Source organism: Muntiacus reevesi, chromosome 2 (assembly GCF_963930625.1).
Source record: "Muntiacus reevesi chromosome 2, mMunRee1.1, whole genome shotgun sequence".
NCBI classification, from domain to species: domain Eukaryota; kingdom Metazoa; phylum Chordata; class Mammalia; order Artiodactyla; family Cervidae; genus Muntiacus; species Muntiacus reevesi.
Genome location: NC_089250.1, coordinates 40962314 through 40981608, shown reverse-complemented (window position 1 = coordinate 40981608; position 19295 = coordinate 40962314). Strand labels below are relative to the sequence as shown.

The 19295-nt window shown below is 51.0% G+C and overlaps 1 protein-coding gene across 1 annotated transcript; it reads right to left on the bottom strand.

Annotated features, from left to right (window-relative positions):
- Positions 1 to 13887: 13887 nt before the first annotated feature.
- LOC136157839 (cystatin-9-like) lies at positions 13888 to 16401 on the bottom strand. Its single transcript, XM_065919598.1, has 3 exons — positions 16092 to 16401; positions 14848 to 14961; positions 13888 to 14142 (listed from the first exon to the last, which is right to left on the bottom strand). The coding sequence occupies exons 1-3, from the start codon at positions 16374 to 16376 to the stop codon at positions 14050 to 14052; spliced, it is 492 nt and encodes a 163-aa protein (XP_065775670.1). The 5' UTR covers positions 16377 to 16401; the 3' UTR covers positions 13888 to 14049.
- Positions 16402 to 19295: the final 2894 nt, after the last annotated feature.

Below are 19295 nucleotides of genomic sequence, written 5' to 3'. Positions count from 1 at the left end.
TCCCCTGAGAATGGGCTGGACTTGGTGACTAATTTTTGTTTTTTTGGTTTAAAAGATAATTTATTTCATCAAGTTAGTTTTAAAAAGACAGAAAATCACCACATTACACAGGATAATGCATTCAATGGAACCAGAGCCAACCTTTATAAACAAATGGAGAAATAGACAAAGACGGTCTAAGCTTCAGAAAACAGGAAGAGCATCCTGCAAAGTTAGGACAAATCACTGTTTTCCATCAGAACATTTACAACAATGTACCTCGGTGGCTCAGCGGTAAAGAATCCACCTGCCAGTGCAGGAGACTCAGGTTCTATCTCTGGGTGGGGAAGATCTGCTGGAGGAGGAAATGGCAACCCACTGAAGTATTCTGGCCTGGGAGAGTTCATGGACAGAGGAGCCTGGAGGACTGCAGTCCATGGAGTCGCAAAAGAGTCAGGCACAACTTAGTGACTAATCAACAATAACAACAATATACAGGATGGCAGTGTCAAATTTTAGAGAAAACAGATCATCACTACACTGCATCTGATTTCTTAGAGAATAAAGGTGTCTTTTTTAAATGCCATTTGGTTTTTAGAACAGAAAGTATTTTTCTCTTATGTTTAGGTTGTCTGGTACTCCAGTGAAAACACCCCACATAACAACCTTTTGAATTTTAAAGCTTAAATCTTGGTCCCAATATTCCTGACCTGTCTCTTGTTATTGTGTGAAAGAAATTTTTTTTTCCATAAGTTTCAGTTCAGAATTTTTACAGTTGGTGACTAGTTTTAAATGAAAGAACCACAACAGAAGTGATGACCATCACTGCCCAATTCACCCAAAATGTTTGTGGATTGCGGCTTCTGCCTCAGACACTGGCTGGCTCAGTGTGACCACAAGGACGCTTAGGTAGCCCCTGGAGAGATGCACAGATGAGGAACCAAGGCGTGCCAGCAGCCACATGGAAGCCACTTGGAAGCAGTCCCCCACCAGCCAGCGCCGTCAAGCCTTCATCTGAGACCCATCTCTGCTGAGAGCATGACTGTAACCTCAAGAGGCCTTGAGTTGGAGGCACTCAGTTTGGCTGTACCTGAATTCCTGGGGCACAGAAACTGTGAGATAATCAGTGCTCACTGTTTGAAGTTGTTAGTTTATTTCAGGTGCCTGCAAGCTCACACAAGTCCAACTCTTTGAAAACCTTTGGACTGCAGCCCATCAGGCTTCTCTGTCCATGGGATTCTCCAGGCAAGAATACTGGAGTGGGTTGCCATGCCCTCCTCCAGGGGATCTTCCCAACCCAGGGATAGAACTCGTGTCTCCTGCATTGCAAGTGGATTCTTTACCACTGAGCCTCCTGAGAAGCCTAACTTGTTTCACAGCAATGGGTAACTGGGCTTCCCTGGTGACTCAGTGGTAGAGAATCTGCCTGCAATACAGCAGTTGAGGGTTTGATCCCTAGGTCGGGAAGGTACTCTGGGGTAGGAAATGACAATCCACTCCAGTATTCCTGCCTGGAGAATTCCATGGACAGAGGAGCCTGGCGGACTACAGTGCATGGAGTGGCAGAAGAGTCGGATATGACTGAGTGACTAAGTCACGCACAATGGAAAAGGAATTCCCCGCTCCTTGGGGGATTGTGGTGCAGGCTAATGTTGAGAACCGTGGCTTCACTGCTGGAACAGTCAGTCTCCAACTGAATCAGGTTTCTCACTCCTCCCATTGCCCTTCAGCAGGATCAGGTAAGGTTTTGATGGTCTCCTGCCCTTTCATTAAGGAGTCCTTTGGTTGCTTCTGGTTTTTTGTTTGATTGGTTGGGTTTGCTAGTGCCAGAATAAGTCAACTTGCTGTGAATTCAGTTTTTTTCTGAAGCAAACCTTTCTATCTCTTGAAATGCAAGCTCAGAGGAGGGAGGAGCACAGAGACCCAGGGAGGTGGGGACCCTGAGGGCAGAGCAGCCTTCTTAAGATTTGGGCTCTGGGGCAGGCGGTAGCGAGTGGAGCCCTGGCCCCTTGGGTATCTTAAACTTTTATATAGAAAGCCTATAGAATAAGCACCACAAACCACTCCTCGAGTGAGCCCTGGCTATCACCAGCACCATTCTTTTTTCCTGTCCCGCTTCTCACCTGGACACCCTGTGGAGGACACCCCCAAAGAAGAAGGCCTCCCCCATCCAGTCCTCCTACCCGTGCCCGCACCCCCCCCCCCACATCACTCTGAGGGGGCTCACAGCTTCTCTTTGCATTCACAGGGTTGCAAAAAGCTGGGAACCATTATCTCCTTTGTTCTCAAATTCAAATCAACACATGACGAAAGTACAGAAGAGCAGCCCCTTCGTGGCTCCAAGCTGCCGACCAGGCGCCGGGAGCAAGTCGCTAAGTCCCAGTTCCCCCAGGGCCTCCCTGTGGGCTGGTCTGGTTGCAGGTTTTTGCTGCAGCCCTGAACTGGCCTGATATCAGACTACCTGTGTGATCTCTGATATGGAAGGGGTGGTGGACCCACACAGGATGACCCCTCCTCCAGTGTCCAGTGCTCACGTATCGGTACTGCTGAGGGTCACCTTTGACTGGAGCCTCTGTGTGTGGCACTGTGGAGGTAGATGAAGTCTGACTCTTTAGCCTGAGTTCATGTGGATGGTGGCAGGCTTCAGAAAGGTTTGCTTGGTGGAGAACACCTGAGGTGCCTGAAAAAGTAAAGAAGGTAGAACATGGATGGATCTGTCTTTGGAGCCCCGAAAGGGAGTGTCATCTCCACACCAAGTTTGATGTGTGATGTTTCTAAAATAAGCACCACTTGTAGGGCCTGATTCCCAGACAATGTGAATTGAAGAAGTGGAAATTTGGCCGAATTGATGGAGACTGTGGCAGGAGACCCCAAACCAACTCTGAATGAAGTCGTTTCAAGGGAAAGCAGCCAGCATCCGCGTAGGAGTAGCCGTGACGGCGACAGGGACAAGCTTGTCAGATTGGCAGGATCTAAAGAACCATTTTGAAAAGAGCATTGGTAAACGCTGCCCAGAGTTGTCAGAATGAAACGTCTGGAGGGCTCCACATGGCGTGAGAAAGTGGCTCTGCCAGGACAGCCCCAAAGGCACCACGGGAGGAGCTCCGGCCAGGAGGGGTGGAGGGAGGCACTTGACTGGAGGGAGGTCGTGCGATCCCTTGCCTGATTTCATCCCAGGAGAGAACAAGAGTCCTACACGGCTGACTTGGGGGTGCTGTTGCAGTGAAAAAGAGAAAAAAGAGAGGTATGAGTTTTTCTTTTTCCCTTTCCTGAGAATAAAGACGATAAAAAGAATAGTGAGCAGGCCTGAACGTTCCTAGTTTTTTTACTTTAACTCTGCATGTCTGTAACTAAGCTTGGTTTTCTGCCCCTTAACTCTGCAGGAGCTACAGTTCACATTTTTCCCTTTCACTCCATGCTAAATACATCCCCTATCTGCCATTCACCCTTACAACACCCTTCCCCTTGTAGTTACATATCAGAAAGAAGGCTGCAGAGCCACCCAGCTGCCAGACTCAATTACTGATTACTGACGCAAGTCAATGACTGTCTTCAAAACAGTGCAAGAAATGCAATCCCTATCAAGCTACCAATGGTATTTTTCACAGAACTAGAGCAAATAATTTCACAATTTGTATGGAAATACAAAAAACCTCGAATAGCCAAAGTAATCTTGAGAAAGAAGAATGGAACTGGAGGAATCAACCTGCCTGACTTCAGACTCTACTACAAAGCCACAGTCATCAAGACAGTATGGTACTGGCACAAAGACAGAAATATAGATCAATGGAACAGAATAGAAAGCCCAGAGATAAATCCACGAACCTATGGACACCTTATCTTTGACAAAGGAGGCAAGGATATACAATGGAAAAAAGACAACCTCTTTAACAAGTGGTGCTGGGAAAACTGATCAACCACTTGTAAAAGAATGAAACTAGAACACTTTCTAATACCATACACAAAAATAAACTCAAAATGGATTAAAGATCTAAATGTAAGACCAGAAACTGTAAAACTCCTAGAGGAGAACATAGGCAAAACACTCTCTGACATAAATCTCAGCAAGATCCTCTATGACCCACCTCCCAGAATATTGGAAACAAAAGCAAAACTAAACAAATGGGACCTAATGAAACTTAAAAGCTTCTGCACTACAAAGGAAACTATAAGTAAGGTGAAAAGACAGCCCTCAGATTGGGAGAAAATAATAGCAAATGAAGCAACAGACAGAGGATTAATCTCAAAAATATACAAGCAACTCCTGAAACTCAATTCCAGAAAAATAAATGACCCAATCAAAAATTGGGCCAAAGAACTAAACAGACATTTCTCCAAAAAAGACATACAGATGGCTAACAAACATATGAAAAGATGCTCCACATCACTCATTATCAGAGAAATGCAAATCAAAACCACAATGAGGTATCATTACACGCCAGTCAGGATGGCTGCTATCCAAAAGTCTACAAGCAATAAATGCTGGAGAGGGTGTGGAGAAAAGGGAACCCTCTTACACTGTTGGTGGGAATGCAAACTAGTACAGCCACTATGGAAAACAGTGTGGAGATTTCTTAAAAAACTGGAAATAGAACTGCCATATGACCCAGCAATACCACTTCTGGGCATACACACCGAGGAATCCAGATCTGAAAGAGACACGTGCACCCCAATGTTCATCGCAGCACTGTTTATAGTAGCCAGGACATGGAAGCAACCTAGATGCCGATCGGCAGACGAATGGATAAGGAAGCTGTGGTACATATACACCATGGAATATTACTCAGCTGTTAAAAAGAATTCATTTGAATCAGTTCTAATGAGATGGATGAAACTGGAGCCCATTATACAGAGTGAAGTAAGCCAGAAAGATAAAGAACATTACAGTATACTAACACATATATATGGAATTTAGAAAGATGGTAACGATAACCCTATATGCAAAACAGAGAGACACAGAAGTACAGAACAGATTTTTGAACTCTGTGGGAGAAGGTGAGGGTGGGATGTTTCGAAAGAACAGCATGTATATTATCTATGGTGAAACAGATCACTAGTCCAGGTGAGATGCATGAGACAAGTGCTGGGGCCTGGTGCACTGGGAGGACCCAGAGGAGTCGGGTGGAGAGGGAGGTGGGAGGGGGGATCAGGATGGGGAATACTTGTAACTCTATGGCTGATTCATGTCAATGTATGACAAAACCCACTGAAATGTTGTGAAGTAATTAGCCTCCAACTAATAAAATAAAATTAAAAAAAAAAAAAAAAACAGTGCAAGAGGGAGAAATCAAGATCCTATCCCCTCTGCTCCTCATCACCGATGACTGTGAGCTCCTCGTCTTATATAAGCCCCCAGAATCCTCAAGGAGGGGGTCACAGTTCTTGAGGTTTGAGCCTACTCTGTCCCCCTCTTCGCCACCGTTCTAGTTCCTCAAAACTCTGTCTCTGAAAATTCAAACTCTGAAAATTCGGCTTCAGTGGGCAGAGAAGGCCAAGATTTTGGCCAGCAGCAGTGGGGGCGGGGACGGCAGGGTTCAGCCAGGCTGAGAGATCCCAGCCTAGCTAACCACGCCCTTTGTGAACTTTGTCATTGGCAATCCGAGCTCGGGTTGGAAAAGAATTTCCAGATGGAGCATTTCAGAAGGGAATGAGATTATTAAAAGCAAAGAGTAGAGATAATAAAGGCGCTGTAAATGCAATGGGCCAACCTCCTGACAGGCCAGGGAGAGCCGGCGATTTTCTGGCCAATTTTTATAATCTCAAGACAAAGAAACTCAGTTGGTAAAGAATCCGCCTGTAATGCAGGAGACCCCAGTTCGATTCCTGGGTTGGGAAGATCCCCTGGAGAAGGGATGGGCTCCACCCTTCAGTTTTCTTGGGGTTCCCTGGTGGCTCAGCTGGTAAAGAATCGGCCTGCCATGCGGGAGACCTGGGTTCGATCCCTGGGTTAGGAAGATCTCCTGGAGAAGGGAAAGGCTACCCACTTCAGTATTCTGGCCTGGAGAATTCCATGGACTGTATAGTTCATGGGATCACAAAGAGTTGGACACGACTGAGCAACTTGCACTTTCAACACAAAGAAAATTCCTGCCGGAAGCCTGGCACTAGGTGACTGGGTAGGGCGCTATAGCGTGAGCAGAGGGTGAGCATTTTTGCCTCATTTGGGGTCAGGCTGATGATGATGGGGGAGGGGCGAGGCTTTTGGCAGTGGTCACCAAGGGTCTCAGTTCCCGGCACAACCTTGTTTCTGGACTCCGTGTCTGTGCCCTGGGGCAAGGCCTTGCACCTGTGGCCCTGGAGTAGGGCTCCACAAACTGGACCCCAGGCCGTGTCCAGGAAGAGGGAAGAGGCTGGGAAGGCTGAGTACCTGCTGGGGTCACAGCTGCTGTGGGGTCAGAACACAGGGACTGAACCCCGGCCTTCCCAGTACACAGAATTGGAAGCTGGGCAGGCGAGTTTGGCTGTCAGAGCCTTTCACCCCACTTGATTCTCCAGGAAGAGCTTTTTGGAGCTCTGGTCCTGGCATGAATCAGACCAAGGCCAGGTAGCAAGGCCCACCGTGTGCCTGCCTCTGCCCTGACCTCTGGGGCCTGCCAGGCAGTGACGGAGCCCACGAGGCCCTCCTTTGCTGTTCCCACCCTCTGTGCTGCAGCTCAGAACCTCAGTCTCATTGCTGATGACCAGGGTGTCCGGACCAGGCCTTGCTCCTCAGGGACTCTGCCCCGTGACAAGGGAGAGGCATGGACAGCAGAGAACGGCTTGTCAGCACCCAGCTGGGCCGAGGTCTCCTCGATACCGTCCACACACTGCCTCATTCATCTTATCACCACCCTCCAGGCAGATACCTGTTATTCTCACCCTGTGGTTGTGGAGACAGAAGCTGACCGGAAGTAGAAATGTGTCCCTGGGGCTGCAAGTAAGAAGAACTGGAAATCAGACCCCAGCTCAGAGGTGCCCGCCCTGAGGGCCTCTCCGGGGGTCCTGGGTGGGCAAGACCCATCAGTGGACCCGTGGAGGGCGAGAAGGTGCACCTGTGTCTTTAGATGGATTGAGGCCTCACCTATTTGGTAGTAACATTTGTATTTTTGTCAGTTGCAGATTCTGTTGTAGGGCTTCTTTTTCAGTTTAAATTTGCTGGAAATCTAAAGAGGATTCCTGAAGTAAGCAAAACTCAGAGTCACTGAAGACAGAAATGAGGGGGCCTCCGGGAAGGAGGAGGGCCAGGGCGGGGTGCGGTGGGGGGTCGCAGAGGCGCAGACCCTGCTCTGGCCCAGCTGATTCCCCTGGCCAACAATGGTCACACAGGTCCATCCTGAGGCGCTCTCTGCCTGTTCCTTTTAATGCCACCGGGGACTCCAAGCACATCTTTGTTTCCCAGCTCCTGGGAAGTCTGGCGGCGGGGGGGGGGGCCGGGGGGGGGGGTCTTGGGCTATTTGGATGGGGTCCCCAGGGGAGTGTCAAGCAGGAGGTGTTCTGGAAGCCCAGTGTGTGATCCCAGCAAGGAGACTCGAGATGGGGGAGGGAGCGGCCAGTCAGGCTAGGCCGTGAGGACAGGGCACCAGGCCTTCCTGGAAGGAAGGCGTGGAGTTGTGGGGTGGGTGGCAGGGGATGGGGTGGGGGGGTGGAGTGCTGGGGAGGAATGTCCTCTGTCCTGTGTAGAGATGACCGACTGCTCACTCCAGCTCTCCAGAGAAGGGCTAGGGGTTGGCCCTGGCCTCTGCTTTCAGTCTCTGACCATTAAAATCAATGCCTCTGAGATAGGAGGGTAGGCTTCATGGGTTCAGTCTCACTGCAGGGAGCACTTCCAGGGGGCTCCCTGTGAGACCCCTGGGGGAGCTGGGTGCCAGCAGCATGAACATGGGCACGACAGAAGCCCTGTGTCTCCCGGGAAACGGGGCCACCTGGTGCCCGCGATCCCACTTGGGGAGACAGAGTTCTTCCACAGGGCATCAGGACAGCTTTGTAGAAGAGGAGACATTCTGTCTGGACAAGAAGGATGCATAGGCGTCTCGAGAGAAAAGGTAGTCAGTCCAGTCCAGGTGCAGGCGGGGCCGGGCGCAGAGCTGTGACTAGAGACCAAGGGGCCCCGCCAGGACGCACACCCTCTGGGTTTCCCAGGCCCCGGTCCTATCTGTGCCTATGTCTCAGGTCCTCGCAGTCTAAGGTCCACATTCACCCTCTTTTTCTGGGTTCTGGTCTTGATGGTGCCTGTAGCTCTCAGGCTATGGATGGGGCCTCCCCCAGACAACTATGGATCCAGGGGCTCTGCACCACTTTTCAGGTCCAGTCGGGTCCACATGCCGTGATCTGGGCCAGCTGTGGCCCACCCAACATGTTCTCCCCTGGACTGCATCGCGAGGACGCACACTGGGCATGGGGATCTAAGCCGTGTGAGGGTGAGAGTGTCTGTGGACACCCGCTCTGAATGCGCACGGTTGCTTGCCTTCAGGACGTGACAAGACAGGCCCCTGTTTTTCAGGCTTCTCTGATGACAAACTCTGAGTGGCCGCTCTGGGCATTCCTGGACTCTGCCTATCGAGGTGTATTAGGACTCTATTCATACATGTCTCCACAGGCTCTTCCCCCTCAAATCCACTGAGATGTTGCTAAAATTGCTGCCAAATCCATCCCAACTCCATTCCTGAACACTCATTCTTGGGCAGAAAATGTCTCACTGTTAACGCTGACGTTCCCTTCGCGGTTTCAGTTAACTTACAGCCATCTGAGAAAAGGAATGGTCTGTTGTGGAGTTTTTGATTTCACGACTTTGTGAAAATATGATTGAGAGACAGAAGCCACACACATCCATGTCTACACTTAAGAGTTTGGAGTTTGGGATCCGCATGAGAAAGCTCGCACATTCCAGGCCACAAACAGATGACTGGCTCCGAAAGCGCCCTCCTGTACCTTCATTTTTTAAATGTTGTTCGTTTCTGGTATGGAAAGCACTCTACCTCTACCCTCTCAGCCCAGATGCATGTCCATGGCAGTGCCTTCAGGCCCTAAGTCGAATAGCACATGTCCAGAAATTATCCTTCTTCTAACTAAAACGTGTGTCCTCTGACAACCTCCTCCACTCCCCTCCTTCCAGCCCTGGGAACCCCCGCTCCACTTCCCACCTCTGTGAGTCTGACTACTTTGGCTTCCTCACGAAAGTAGAAGCATGCCTCGTGTTGTCCTCTGTCTACCTTCTGTCACCATAATTTCCTCTTGGTCCATCTGTCTTTGTGCAACTTCCCTCTGTTTTGAGGTTGAATGATGGTCCAGTGACATGACCTCTTTGGAGTTTTCCCTGCACATCTGGTTGCTTCTCATACTTGATCACATGGCCCTACTTCACTGTTGCAAATACTAAATGACAAAAGGACATCCTCTGGCTTGGAGACCAGGGAGCAGTGACCATGGAATCTGCTTGAAAAGCAAAATCACAGGGAATTTCCTGCTGGCCCACTGGTTAGAACTCTGCTTTCATTGCCAAGGGCTCAGATTCTATCATTGGTCCGGGAACTAAGATCCTGAAAGCCATGCAGCCGGCAAAAAGTGAAAAGAATGATCACAAGGACTCTCTTTCTCTGAAGAGGCTGGGGTGCTCACCTGCACAGAATCAAGGCAACAACATCTCAGGGCCCGGGGGCTGAGCTATGAGCAGTCTTGTGAATGTGGACACCCCGAGGAGAGAGAGGCCTTGAGTGGGGTTCAGGGCTCCCACCCCCTGCAAAGACCCCCAACTCTTCCTCTCTCCACTCAGGCAGCATCTGCTCATGGAGGCCGGGCTTCTGGAAACCCACATTTTTCTCTGTCCCCAGGCATGGTATTCTGACTCTTTCTTGATCAGTGTGGCCCCCAGAAACCAGTCTCAAGCCCGCAGCTCCAGCCCACACAAGTGCCTGACTGCTCAATGTGACTCTGCCCTGTCTACTCCCAGCGCACTCTGAACTGGGCCACCCAGAGTGTGGTACAGAGGTAGAGTCGGCACAGTCCCCTCAGAGCCGGCTAAGATGCACCTTCTCTGGGCCTGCCCAGACCTGCAGGGTCAGGATCCCAGGGATGGGCAAGGCCCAGGGTCCAGGGTGTCCACAGGCCTCCACGGGTGCTGGGCCCCTCTGAAGTTCTCAAGTAACTGTGGACAGAGCCTAAATGTCCCCTGTGGGAGCACAGGGCCAAAGTCTTGTCTGGAAAGAGTGCACCGTGTCGTGGTCCCAGGCTTGCTTTTTGTCCCAGCTGGAGGCAGTGAGGGTCTCTTCTGTGAAACGGCCCCTCCCTGCTCACATGGAGTTGTGTGCCACTGAGCTGAGGTCTGGCTTCCCTGGTGTCTCAGCTGGTAAAGAATCCACCTGCAGAGATTCAAGGGATTAGATCTGACAGCATGCCTGAAGAGCTATGGACAGAGGTTCGTAGCATTGTACAGGAGGCAGAGATCAAAGTTATCCCTAAGAAGAAGAAATGCAAAAAGGCAAAATGGTTGTCTGAGAAGGCCTTACAAATAACTGAGAAAAGAAGAGAAATGAAAGGCAAAGGAGAAAAGGAAAGATATGCCCATCTGAATGCAGAGTTCCAAAGAATAGCAAGGAGAGATAAGAAAGCCTTCTAAGAGATCAGTGCAAAGAAACAGAAGAAAACAATAGAATGGGAAAGACTAGAGATCTCTTTAAGAAAATTAGAGACACCAAAGGAAAATTTCACGCAAAGATGGGCATAATAAAGGACAGAGATGGTATGGACCTAACAGAAGCAGAAGATATTAAGAAGAGGTGGCAACAATACACAGAACTATACAAAAAAGATCATCATGACCCAGAAAACCACGGTGGTGTGATCACTCACCTAAAGCCAGACATCCTGGAATGCAAAGTCAAGTGGTCTTTAGGAAGCATCACTACGAACAAAGCTAGTGGAGATGATGAAATTCCAGTTGAGCTGTTTCAAATCCTAAAAGATGATGCTGTTAAAGTGCTGCATTCAACATGCTAGCAAATTTGGAGAACTCAGCAGCGGCCACAGGACTGGAAAAGGTCAGTTTTCATTCTAATCCCAAAGAAATGCAATGCCAAAGAATGCTCAAACTACCGCACAATTGCACTCATCTGACACGCTAGCAAAGTAATGCTCAAAATTTTGCAAGCTAGGCTTCAACAGTACATGAACTGAGAACTTCTAGGTGTTCAAGCTGGTTTTAGAAAATGCAGAGGAACCAGAGATCAAATTGCCAACATCCATTGGATCATAGAAAAAGCAAGAAATTTCCAGAAAAACGTCTACTTCTGCTTTGTCGACTACACTAAAGCCTTGGACTGTGTGGGTCACAACAAACTGTGGAAAATTCTTGAAGAGATGGGAATACCAGACCACCTTACCTGTCGCCTGAGAAATCTATATGGAGGTCAAGAAACAACAGTTAGACTGAACATAGAAAGATGGACTGGTTCCAAATTGGGAAAGAAGTATGTCAAGGCTGTATATTGTCACCCTGTTATTTAACTTATATGCAGAGTACATCATGGGAAATGCTGGGTTGGATGAAGCACAAACTGGAATCAAGAATGCCAGGAGAAATATCATTAACCTCAGATATGCAGATGACACCACTCTTATGGCAGAAAGTGAAGAACTACAGAGCCTCTTGATGAAAGTGAAAGAGGAGAGTGAAAAAGATGGCTTAAAAGTCAACATTCAAAAAATGAAGATCAAGGCATCTGGTCCCATCATTCCATGGCAAGTAGGTGGGGAAACAATGGAAACAGTGACAGACTTAATTTTGGGGGGGCTTCAAAATCACTGCAGATGGTGACTGCAGTCATGAAATTAAAAGATGCTTGCTCCTTGGAAGAAAAGCTATGACCAACCTAGACAGCATATTAAAAAGCAGAGACATTACTTTGGTAACAAAGTTTCGTTTAGTCAAAGCTATGGTATTTCCAGTAGTCATATACGGATGTGAGAGTTGGACTAAAAAGAAAGCTAAGCACTGAAGAATTTATGCTTTTGAACTGTGGAGCTGGCTGGAGAAGACTCTTGAGGGTCCCTTGGACTGCAAGGAGATCCAACCAGTCCATCCTAAAGGAAATCAGTCCTGAATATTCGTCGGAAGGATTGATGCTGAAGCCGAAACTACAATACTTTGGCCACCTGATGTGAAGAACTACCTCACTGGAAAAAAATCCTGATGCTGGGAAAGATTGAAGGCAGAAGGAGAAGGGGAAGACAGAGGATGAGATGGTTGGATGGCATCACTGACTCTATGGACATGAGTTTGAGTAAGCTCCCGGAGTTGGTGATGGACAGGGAAGTCTGGCATGTTGCAGTCCATGGGGTCACAGAGTCAGTCAATAGACTGAATTAAACTAAATTGAGCTGTGACCGCGAGGCCCCCAGAGGGCGCCAGTGTCCCCCAGGACACAGCTCAGCTCCTGAGCACATGGGCTTCACTGCTCTCTGCTTCCCCTTCACCCCTCCCCCTCCTCTGGTGACAGCACCCCCGACAAAGGGGACAGTGACAAAGAGGACAGTGAGGGCCCGCTGAGTGTCATGGCCACTCCGCCTGGGACACCTCTGAGGGGGGCGTATCCATTAGCTGGCCAGGCCCCAGGCTGAGAACCCAGGAGCTGAGGGGTCCTGCCAAGGGAGACTCAGGGATTCTGCGGGAAGTTCCTGGGCCCAGGACCTGCAAACCCTGCCCCCACCTCACCCCGGCACCCGCCCAGGGGCCTGGGAGCCCGTGTTCCATAACCTGAGGGTGCTAGGGGCCACAGGGATGGGGGCACATCTGCACCTGAAAGACCTCAGCTCTCTGCTGCTCTCTTGGGGGGAAGACACTTCACCTGTGGGCAGGCCGCCTTCTCTCAGCCACAGAGCTGACTCCGGGCCACTCATCCTTTTTGGTCCTGTCCCTCCTTGTCTCTCTGACCCTCACCAACTGCTGCGTCCAGGTACCTCCTTCCACTCCCACTCCTTGCAAGTGTGCCCTTGATTCATCATCCAAGTCTGGGGCACTCCATAAGTCTCTGATCCCCCTGAGATGCTGAGGGGGGCATGTGGCTGGGCTTCCTCCACGGTTGCTCCTTCCCAACCCATCCTGCCTGGGTCTCGCTCTCTCTCCTAGAGAGGAGGCAATGTTATCATCTCGGGATGGAGGAGGCAGGGTCACGAGAGGGAAGGGACAGGGTTTTGCACCAGAGCAGTGGACCGGGGAGGAGTATGTCCTGGAGCAGATAGACTGGACCCATGCCCAGGGAGGCTGGGTGGGAGCCGGAGACGGGAAGGGTGAAGCCTGGGTGCCTGGGGGCAGCAGCCATGAAGGGCCGGCAGTGGAGATGCAGGTGGGCTCAGCTCTGGGCCCTGCTCCTGCTTCTCCCCTGAGGGACGGGCCTGCTCAGACCCTCCCAGGGTCTCCACAGCATCAGTAGCCATTCTCAGTTCTGAGTGTCCCAGGGACCCTGTTTGTAGAGGAAACGCAGCCTGCTGCTCCAAAGGTCCAGAGACGCTGGGCAGCTGCAGGTTTCTAAGAGGCTCCAGAAGACACTGCAGCTTGTGTTGGGTGGGCCCCTCTGAGTGGAGGCTGGAGCCCCTCCTATATTCCCCCCTCCTGTTCCAAGATCAGTGGATGTGTGTGAGCAAGCCACTGGGCATGTGCTGAGGGGCCCAAGACCCTGTCTGGTCCACCCTGCACTGAGTGTTGCCTGTCCAGCCATGCCAATGTCCCTCTAAGGATCACGCTCATCCCATGAGACCGAGGCACAGCTCAGAGACACCTGTGCTCCTAGGTCATGCCACTGGCAGCTGACTCACGTGTCTGAAGGGAAGACGTGCAGCCCCCAGGCCCAGCCGGCTGCCCTGCTGGGAGGACGGCCCCAGCTGCCCAGCCCCAACTCTCTGGAACCAGGCTGCACAAGGCTGCTTGCAATGCTGACATTTAATGACCAATTCTACGGGGTGACATGGACAGGGAGGCGTGTTCACGTGGCCCGTGCATGACCCTGAGACAGCCGCTCATCCAGAGAACAGAGCCAGAGCCGCTCGGACACTGAAGGGACACAACAGGGTGGCGGGGTGCCCCCAGGCTGGGGTGTGGCCTCACTCGGCGGAGCCCCCCAAGCAGGTGTCGTTCAGGAGTTGGAACCTGGTCACCCAGGGTTCAGAGTCGACTGTGAAGAAGCAGGTGACGGTCTGTGGGAACAAGCACAGTAACAGACTAGAGGGAAGGGACTTGTGAAGCTGGGGTCTCCAGCTCTAAAGCTGGCATCCAGCACACCAGACGATCTTGGATGGGCAGGTCACCCTGCCCTGCCAGGCCTGTGATCTCCAGGGACTCCTCCCCCTGACATCAGGATGTCCCATATGACCCATGCCCCCAGTGTCCCAGCAGGGCCTCTGACCTGTCCCAGTCTTATCCGGGGGTGGGGCTCACCCCCTTGTCACCTGGATCAGAAGCAGCAGGGTAGGGCCTGGGAGGGAGGGCAAGGGGGCTCAGCTTCCATCCGTCCAGCTCTGGGCGGGGCAGGAGGACCACTCGGCCACGGAGATACTGCCCCTCCCCCCCCACAATCCTTCTCCGGAAGGCCGGGCGAGGCGGTGGGTGACCACCAGGGAGGGGACATCTCGCCTTCCACCCAGGGGCCTGGACCACATGGTCAGGAACAGTCTAACCCTAGGGGGACCTCGGATGCAGCAGCCGAAATGGGATCAGTGAGCAGACAGGCCAGGGGCGAACGAGTGACCAGTGACTCCTGGGCTGGCCTGCCTGGCTGGCCTCCATCCTGCAGATGACCCCTCGATATCCTTTGGAATGGCGTCGTCATCACTCCCCACACCGCCCGCCTTGATGCAGTGTCCATGGCCCTGTAACCCGAGGGTGGCTGGTGTGTGTCTTACATTGTTCACATCTGGAGTTGCTTGAAAAGGACAGTTGTCGATGTCTTCATCAAATTTCCCGCACCTGGTTCTGGCGAACTGCAGCTCCATGGAGAACACCATGCCTATTTCTCTCTGTTCAGACAGTGAAGTGGATACTTTATCCTCCCATACACATATGTCCACACACACAGGCACACACACAGACACACACTCACACACACACACATGCACATATCAACACACACAGACACGAGGATGCAAGCACACAGCATATTCACAAGACTGGGACAAAGACTTCAAGAACCACCCTCCCTCTCACGAAGTGCACTGTCTTCTTCTCCACTGCCTGGACTTCAGGCCTCGCAGGGTCCCCCCATTCTAGCCCAGCCTTTATTCCCAACACCCAGAGTCAGTCTTACACTCCAGGCCGGAGACTGCAGGCAGAGGCCCAGCTGGGGACAGCCAGGCAGCCAGGCCAGGCGGGACCCGCTCCTGTCCCTGGAGGGAAGCTGGAGTCGTGTGGAGAGCCCTCTGCCTTCCTTCTGTCACTCAATCCAGAGGTGCAGGGGGGTGTCGCCCCAGCGTGTCCCCCCACCGCCAGGCACTCACACAAAGCACAGGTACACATCCACACAAGGTCACACTCAGGACCGGAAGTGCTCCTTCTGCAGAAAGCTCTCAGCCTTTCTGTCTGCAGTGCATGTGAAAATTGCACCCCTGGTCGTGTTCTGCAGATTTCATTGCCATGAGAACATTTTAGGATTCAGAACGTGGTCTGGGAAGAGTGTAAATCATGCTCGATCCATGGAGGAGAAGGAGCCCGGAGCACGTGGGGTCAGAGCAGAGGCCCTGAACGCCCAGAAGCTCCTCAGGATGAAGGGCCTCCAGCTGCTTTCCCTTTTCCCTCTCTCTCTGGTTTTCCTAAATGAGCCTAGTTTAATGAAATCGATTCTAAATCTCTAATCTGGGGTTTTCTGTCTGGCTCTTTATTTTTTTTAAATAAATAGTTTCATCCCCTCATAGTTCATATTTTGCTTATTCTTCATAAAGCAAGGTGAAAAATGACAAAACTGAAAACACACCTCCCAGAGTTTAAAAAATTCCTGTTTTTTTTTTTTCAATAAAAACTGAAACTAACCCAATAGGCTGTATTTCCCTCTATCTTATGGTTGTCAAATGATGATCGAGATCCCTTGATGACACACCCTCCCAACCCTAGTAACAGCCTGTGAAGCCAGCAGTGGGGAAAATATGGTACTTACCAATTCCTGCCACGACCGCAGTACACGCACCACTTTGTAAGCATTCCTGTCCGGGCTCCTCAGGTTGTACACGTGTAAGACGTACTCCACGACGGCAGGAAAGTAAAGCTCCAAGGTATTTCTGTTTTCACTATTCTCACCCCCTTGGGGACGCCAGCCATAAGTCACCAGGAGCTGTGGACCTAAGAGAAGCAGGAACAGGGTCCAGGGCTGAGCCAACCTGCACCTCTGCTGCCGGCCCTTCATGGCTGCTGCCCCCAGGCACCCAGGCTTCACCCTTCCCATCTCTGGTTCCCACCCAGCCTCCCTGGGCATGGGTCCAGTCTATCTGCTCCAGGACATACTCCTCCCCTGGTCCACCCCTCTGGTGTGACAGCTTGTCCCTTCCCTCTCGTGACCCTGCCTCCTCCATCCCGAGATGATAACACTGCCTCCTCCCTAGGAGAGAGAGCGAGACCCAGGCAGTGTGGGTTGGAAAGGAGCAACCATGGAGGAAACCCAGCCACATGCCCCGCTCAGCATCTCAGGGGGATCAGAGACTTATGGAGTGCCCCAGACTTGGATGATGAATCAAGGGCACACTTGCAAGGAGTGGGAGTGGAAGGAGGTCCTGGGACGCAGCAGTTGGTGAGGGTCAGAGAGACAAGGAGGGACAGGACCAAAGAGGATGAGTGGCCCGGAGTCAGCTCTGTGACTGAGAGAAGGCGGCCTGCCCAGAGGTGAAGTGTCTTCCCCCCAAGAGAGCAGCACAGAGTTGAGGTCTTTCAGGTGCAGATGTGCCCCCATCCCTGTGGCCCCTAGCACCCTCAGGTTATGGAACATGGGCTCCCAGGCCCCTGGGCGGGTGCCGGGGTGAGGTGGGGGCAGGGTTTGCAGGTCCTGGGCCCAGGAACTTCCCGCAGAATCCCTGAGTCTCCCTTGGCAGGACCCCTCAGCTCCTGGGTTCTCAGCCTGGGGCCTGGCCGGCTAATGGATACGCCCCCCTCAGAGGTGTCCCAGGGCAGGGTGGCCATGACATTCAGCGGGCCCTCACTGTCCTCTTTGTCACTGTCCCCTTTGTCGGGGGTGCTGTCACCAGAGGAGGGGGAGGGGTGAAGGGGAAGCAGAGAGCAGTGAAGCCCATGTGCTCAGGAGCTGAGCTGTGTCCTGGGGGACGCTGGTGCCCTCTGGGGGCCTCGTGGCCACAGCTCAGGAACACACAACTCCCTGTGAGCAGGGAGGGCCCGTGTCGCAGAAGAAACCCTCACTGCCTCCAGCTGGGGCACAAAGGAGCCCTGGAACCATGACACAGCGCACTCTTTCCAGACAAGACTTCAGCCCTGTGCCTCTGCAACATTTAGGCTTCGTCCACAGCTACTTGAGAACTTCAGAGGGGTCCAGCACCCATGGAGGCCTGTGGACTCCCCGGACCCTGGGCCTTGTCCATCCCTGGGATCCTGACCCTGCAGGTCTGGGCAGGCGCAGAGAAGGTGCATCTTAGCCAGCTCCCAGGGGATGGTGCCGACATGATTGGGTAGCCCAGTTCAGAGTGCCATGGAAGTGGTCGGGGCAGAGTCACATTGAACAGTCAGGCACTTGTGTGGGCTGGGGGCTGCAGGCTTGAGACTGGTTTCTGGGGGCCACACTGATCAGGGAGGGTCTAACTACCATGCCTGGGGACAGAGAAAAAAGTGGGTTTCCAGAAGCCCGGCCTCCATGAGTAGGTGGTGCCTGGGTGGGGAGAGGAGGGGCTTTGATCCTGCCAGCCTGTCCCCTTCTTGCTCCTGGCACAGACAGTCTCAGAGCTGGTGTCTTCCTAATACTCAAAACTCCTCATATTTAGTTAATGCCTAATAATTGAAATTTTTCTAATTACAGCTATTACAAGGAATTTTAGGGTGAAAATTTTTCTATATATTTTTTATTGAATTATAGTTGATTTAATATTAGTGGTGGGACAGGACTGAGCAACTAACACACACACACAGAGGTGTATATACATTGTTGCTATTGTTGTTCATTCACTAAGTCATGTCCAACTCTGCAACTCCATGGAGTTCAGCCAGCCAGGCTTACCTGTTCTTCAGGTTTGTTCAAACTCATGTCCAGTGAGTCGGAGATGCCATTCAATCATTTTATCCTCTGTCACCCCCTTCTTGTCCTGCCCTCAATCTTCGCCAGCATCAGGGTCTTTTCCAAAGAGTCGGATCTTTGTATCAGGTGGCCAAAGTATTGGAGCTTCAGCTTCAGCATCAGTCCTTCCAATGAATATTCAGGGTTGATTTCCTTTAGGATTGGCTGGTTTGATCTCTTTACTGTCCAAGGGACTCTCAAGATTCTTCTCTAGCACCACAGTTTGAAAGCATCAGTTCTTTGGTGCTCAGCCTTCTTTATGATCCAACTCTCACATCCGCACATGACTACTGAAAAAACCATAGCTTTGTCCATATGGAACATTTGCATCAGCAAAGCAATGTCTCTGCTTCTTAGTATGCTGTCTGGATTTGTCAAAGCTCTCCTTCCAAGAAGCAAGCATCTTTTAATTTCATGGTTGCAGTCATTGTCTGCAGTGATTTTGGAGCCCATGGAAATAAAATCTGACACTGTTTCCACATTTTACCCATCTATTTGCCAGAAAGTAATGGCACCAGATGCTATGATCTTAGTTTTTTGAATGTTGGATTTTAAGCCAGCTTTTCCATTCCATTCTTTCACCCTCATCAAGAGTACTCCACTCAAAGTTATTACAAGAAAATGAATTTATCTCCCTGTGTTATACAATAAATCTTTGTTGCTTATCTATTGTATACTGTGTACTTCATCTGTCTTAATCCCTTACCTCTAATTTGCCCCTCCTCCTTCTCTGTACTGGTAACCATTAGTTTCTTCCTGTATCAGTGAATCTGTTTCTGTTTTTCATACAGATTTGTTTGAATTAATATTGGGATTTCCACATATAGGTTGACACACAGCATGTTTCTTTCCCTCTGACATGTCTCTCAGCATAATATTCTCTATGTCCATCGACATTGCTGCATTAGAAGAATTGGGTCCTTTTTTAAGGCTGGGTAGTGTTCCATGTGTATTCATACCACATTATCTTTTTCCTTTGGAGTGTTAGAGCTCGTGATGGGTGAGGTCTCTTTTGCCCATCCCAAGGCTCAGTTGCTATGGCAGCCACAGCACTCCATCCTGTTGTGAGCTGGACCAGTGCTGTGGACTTTC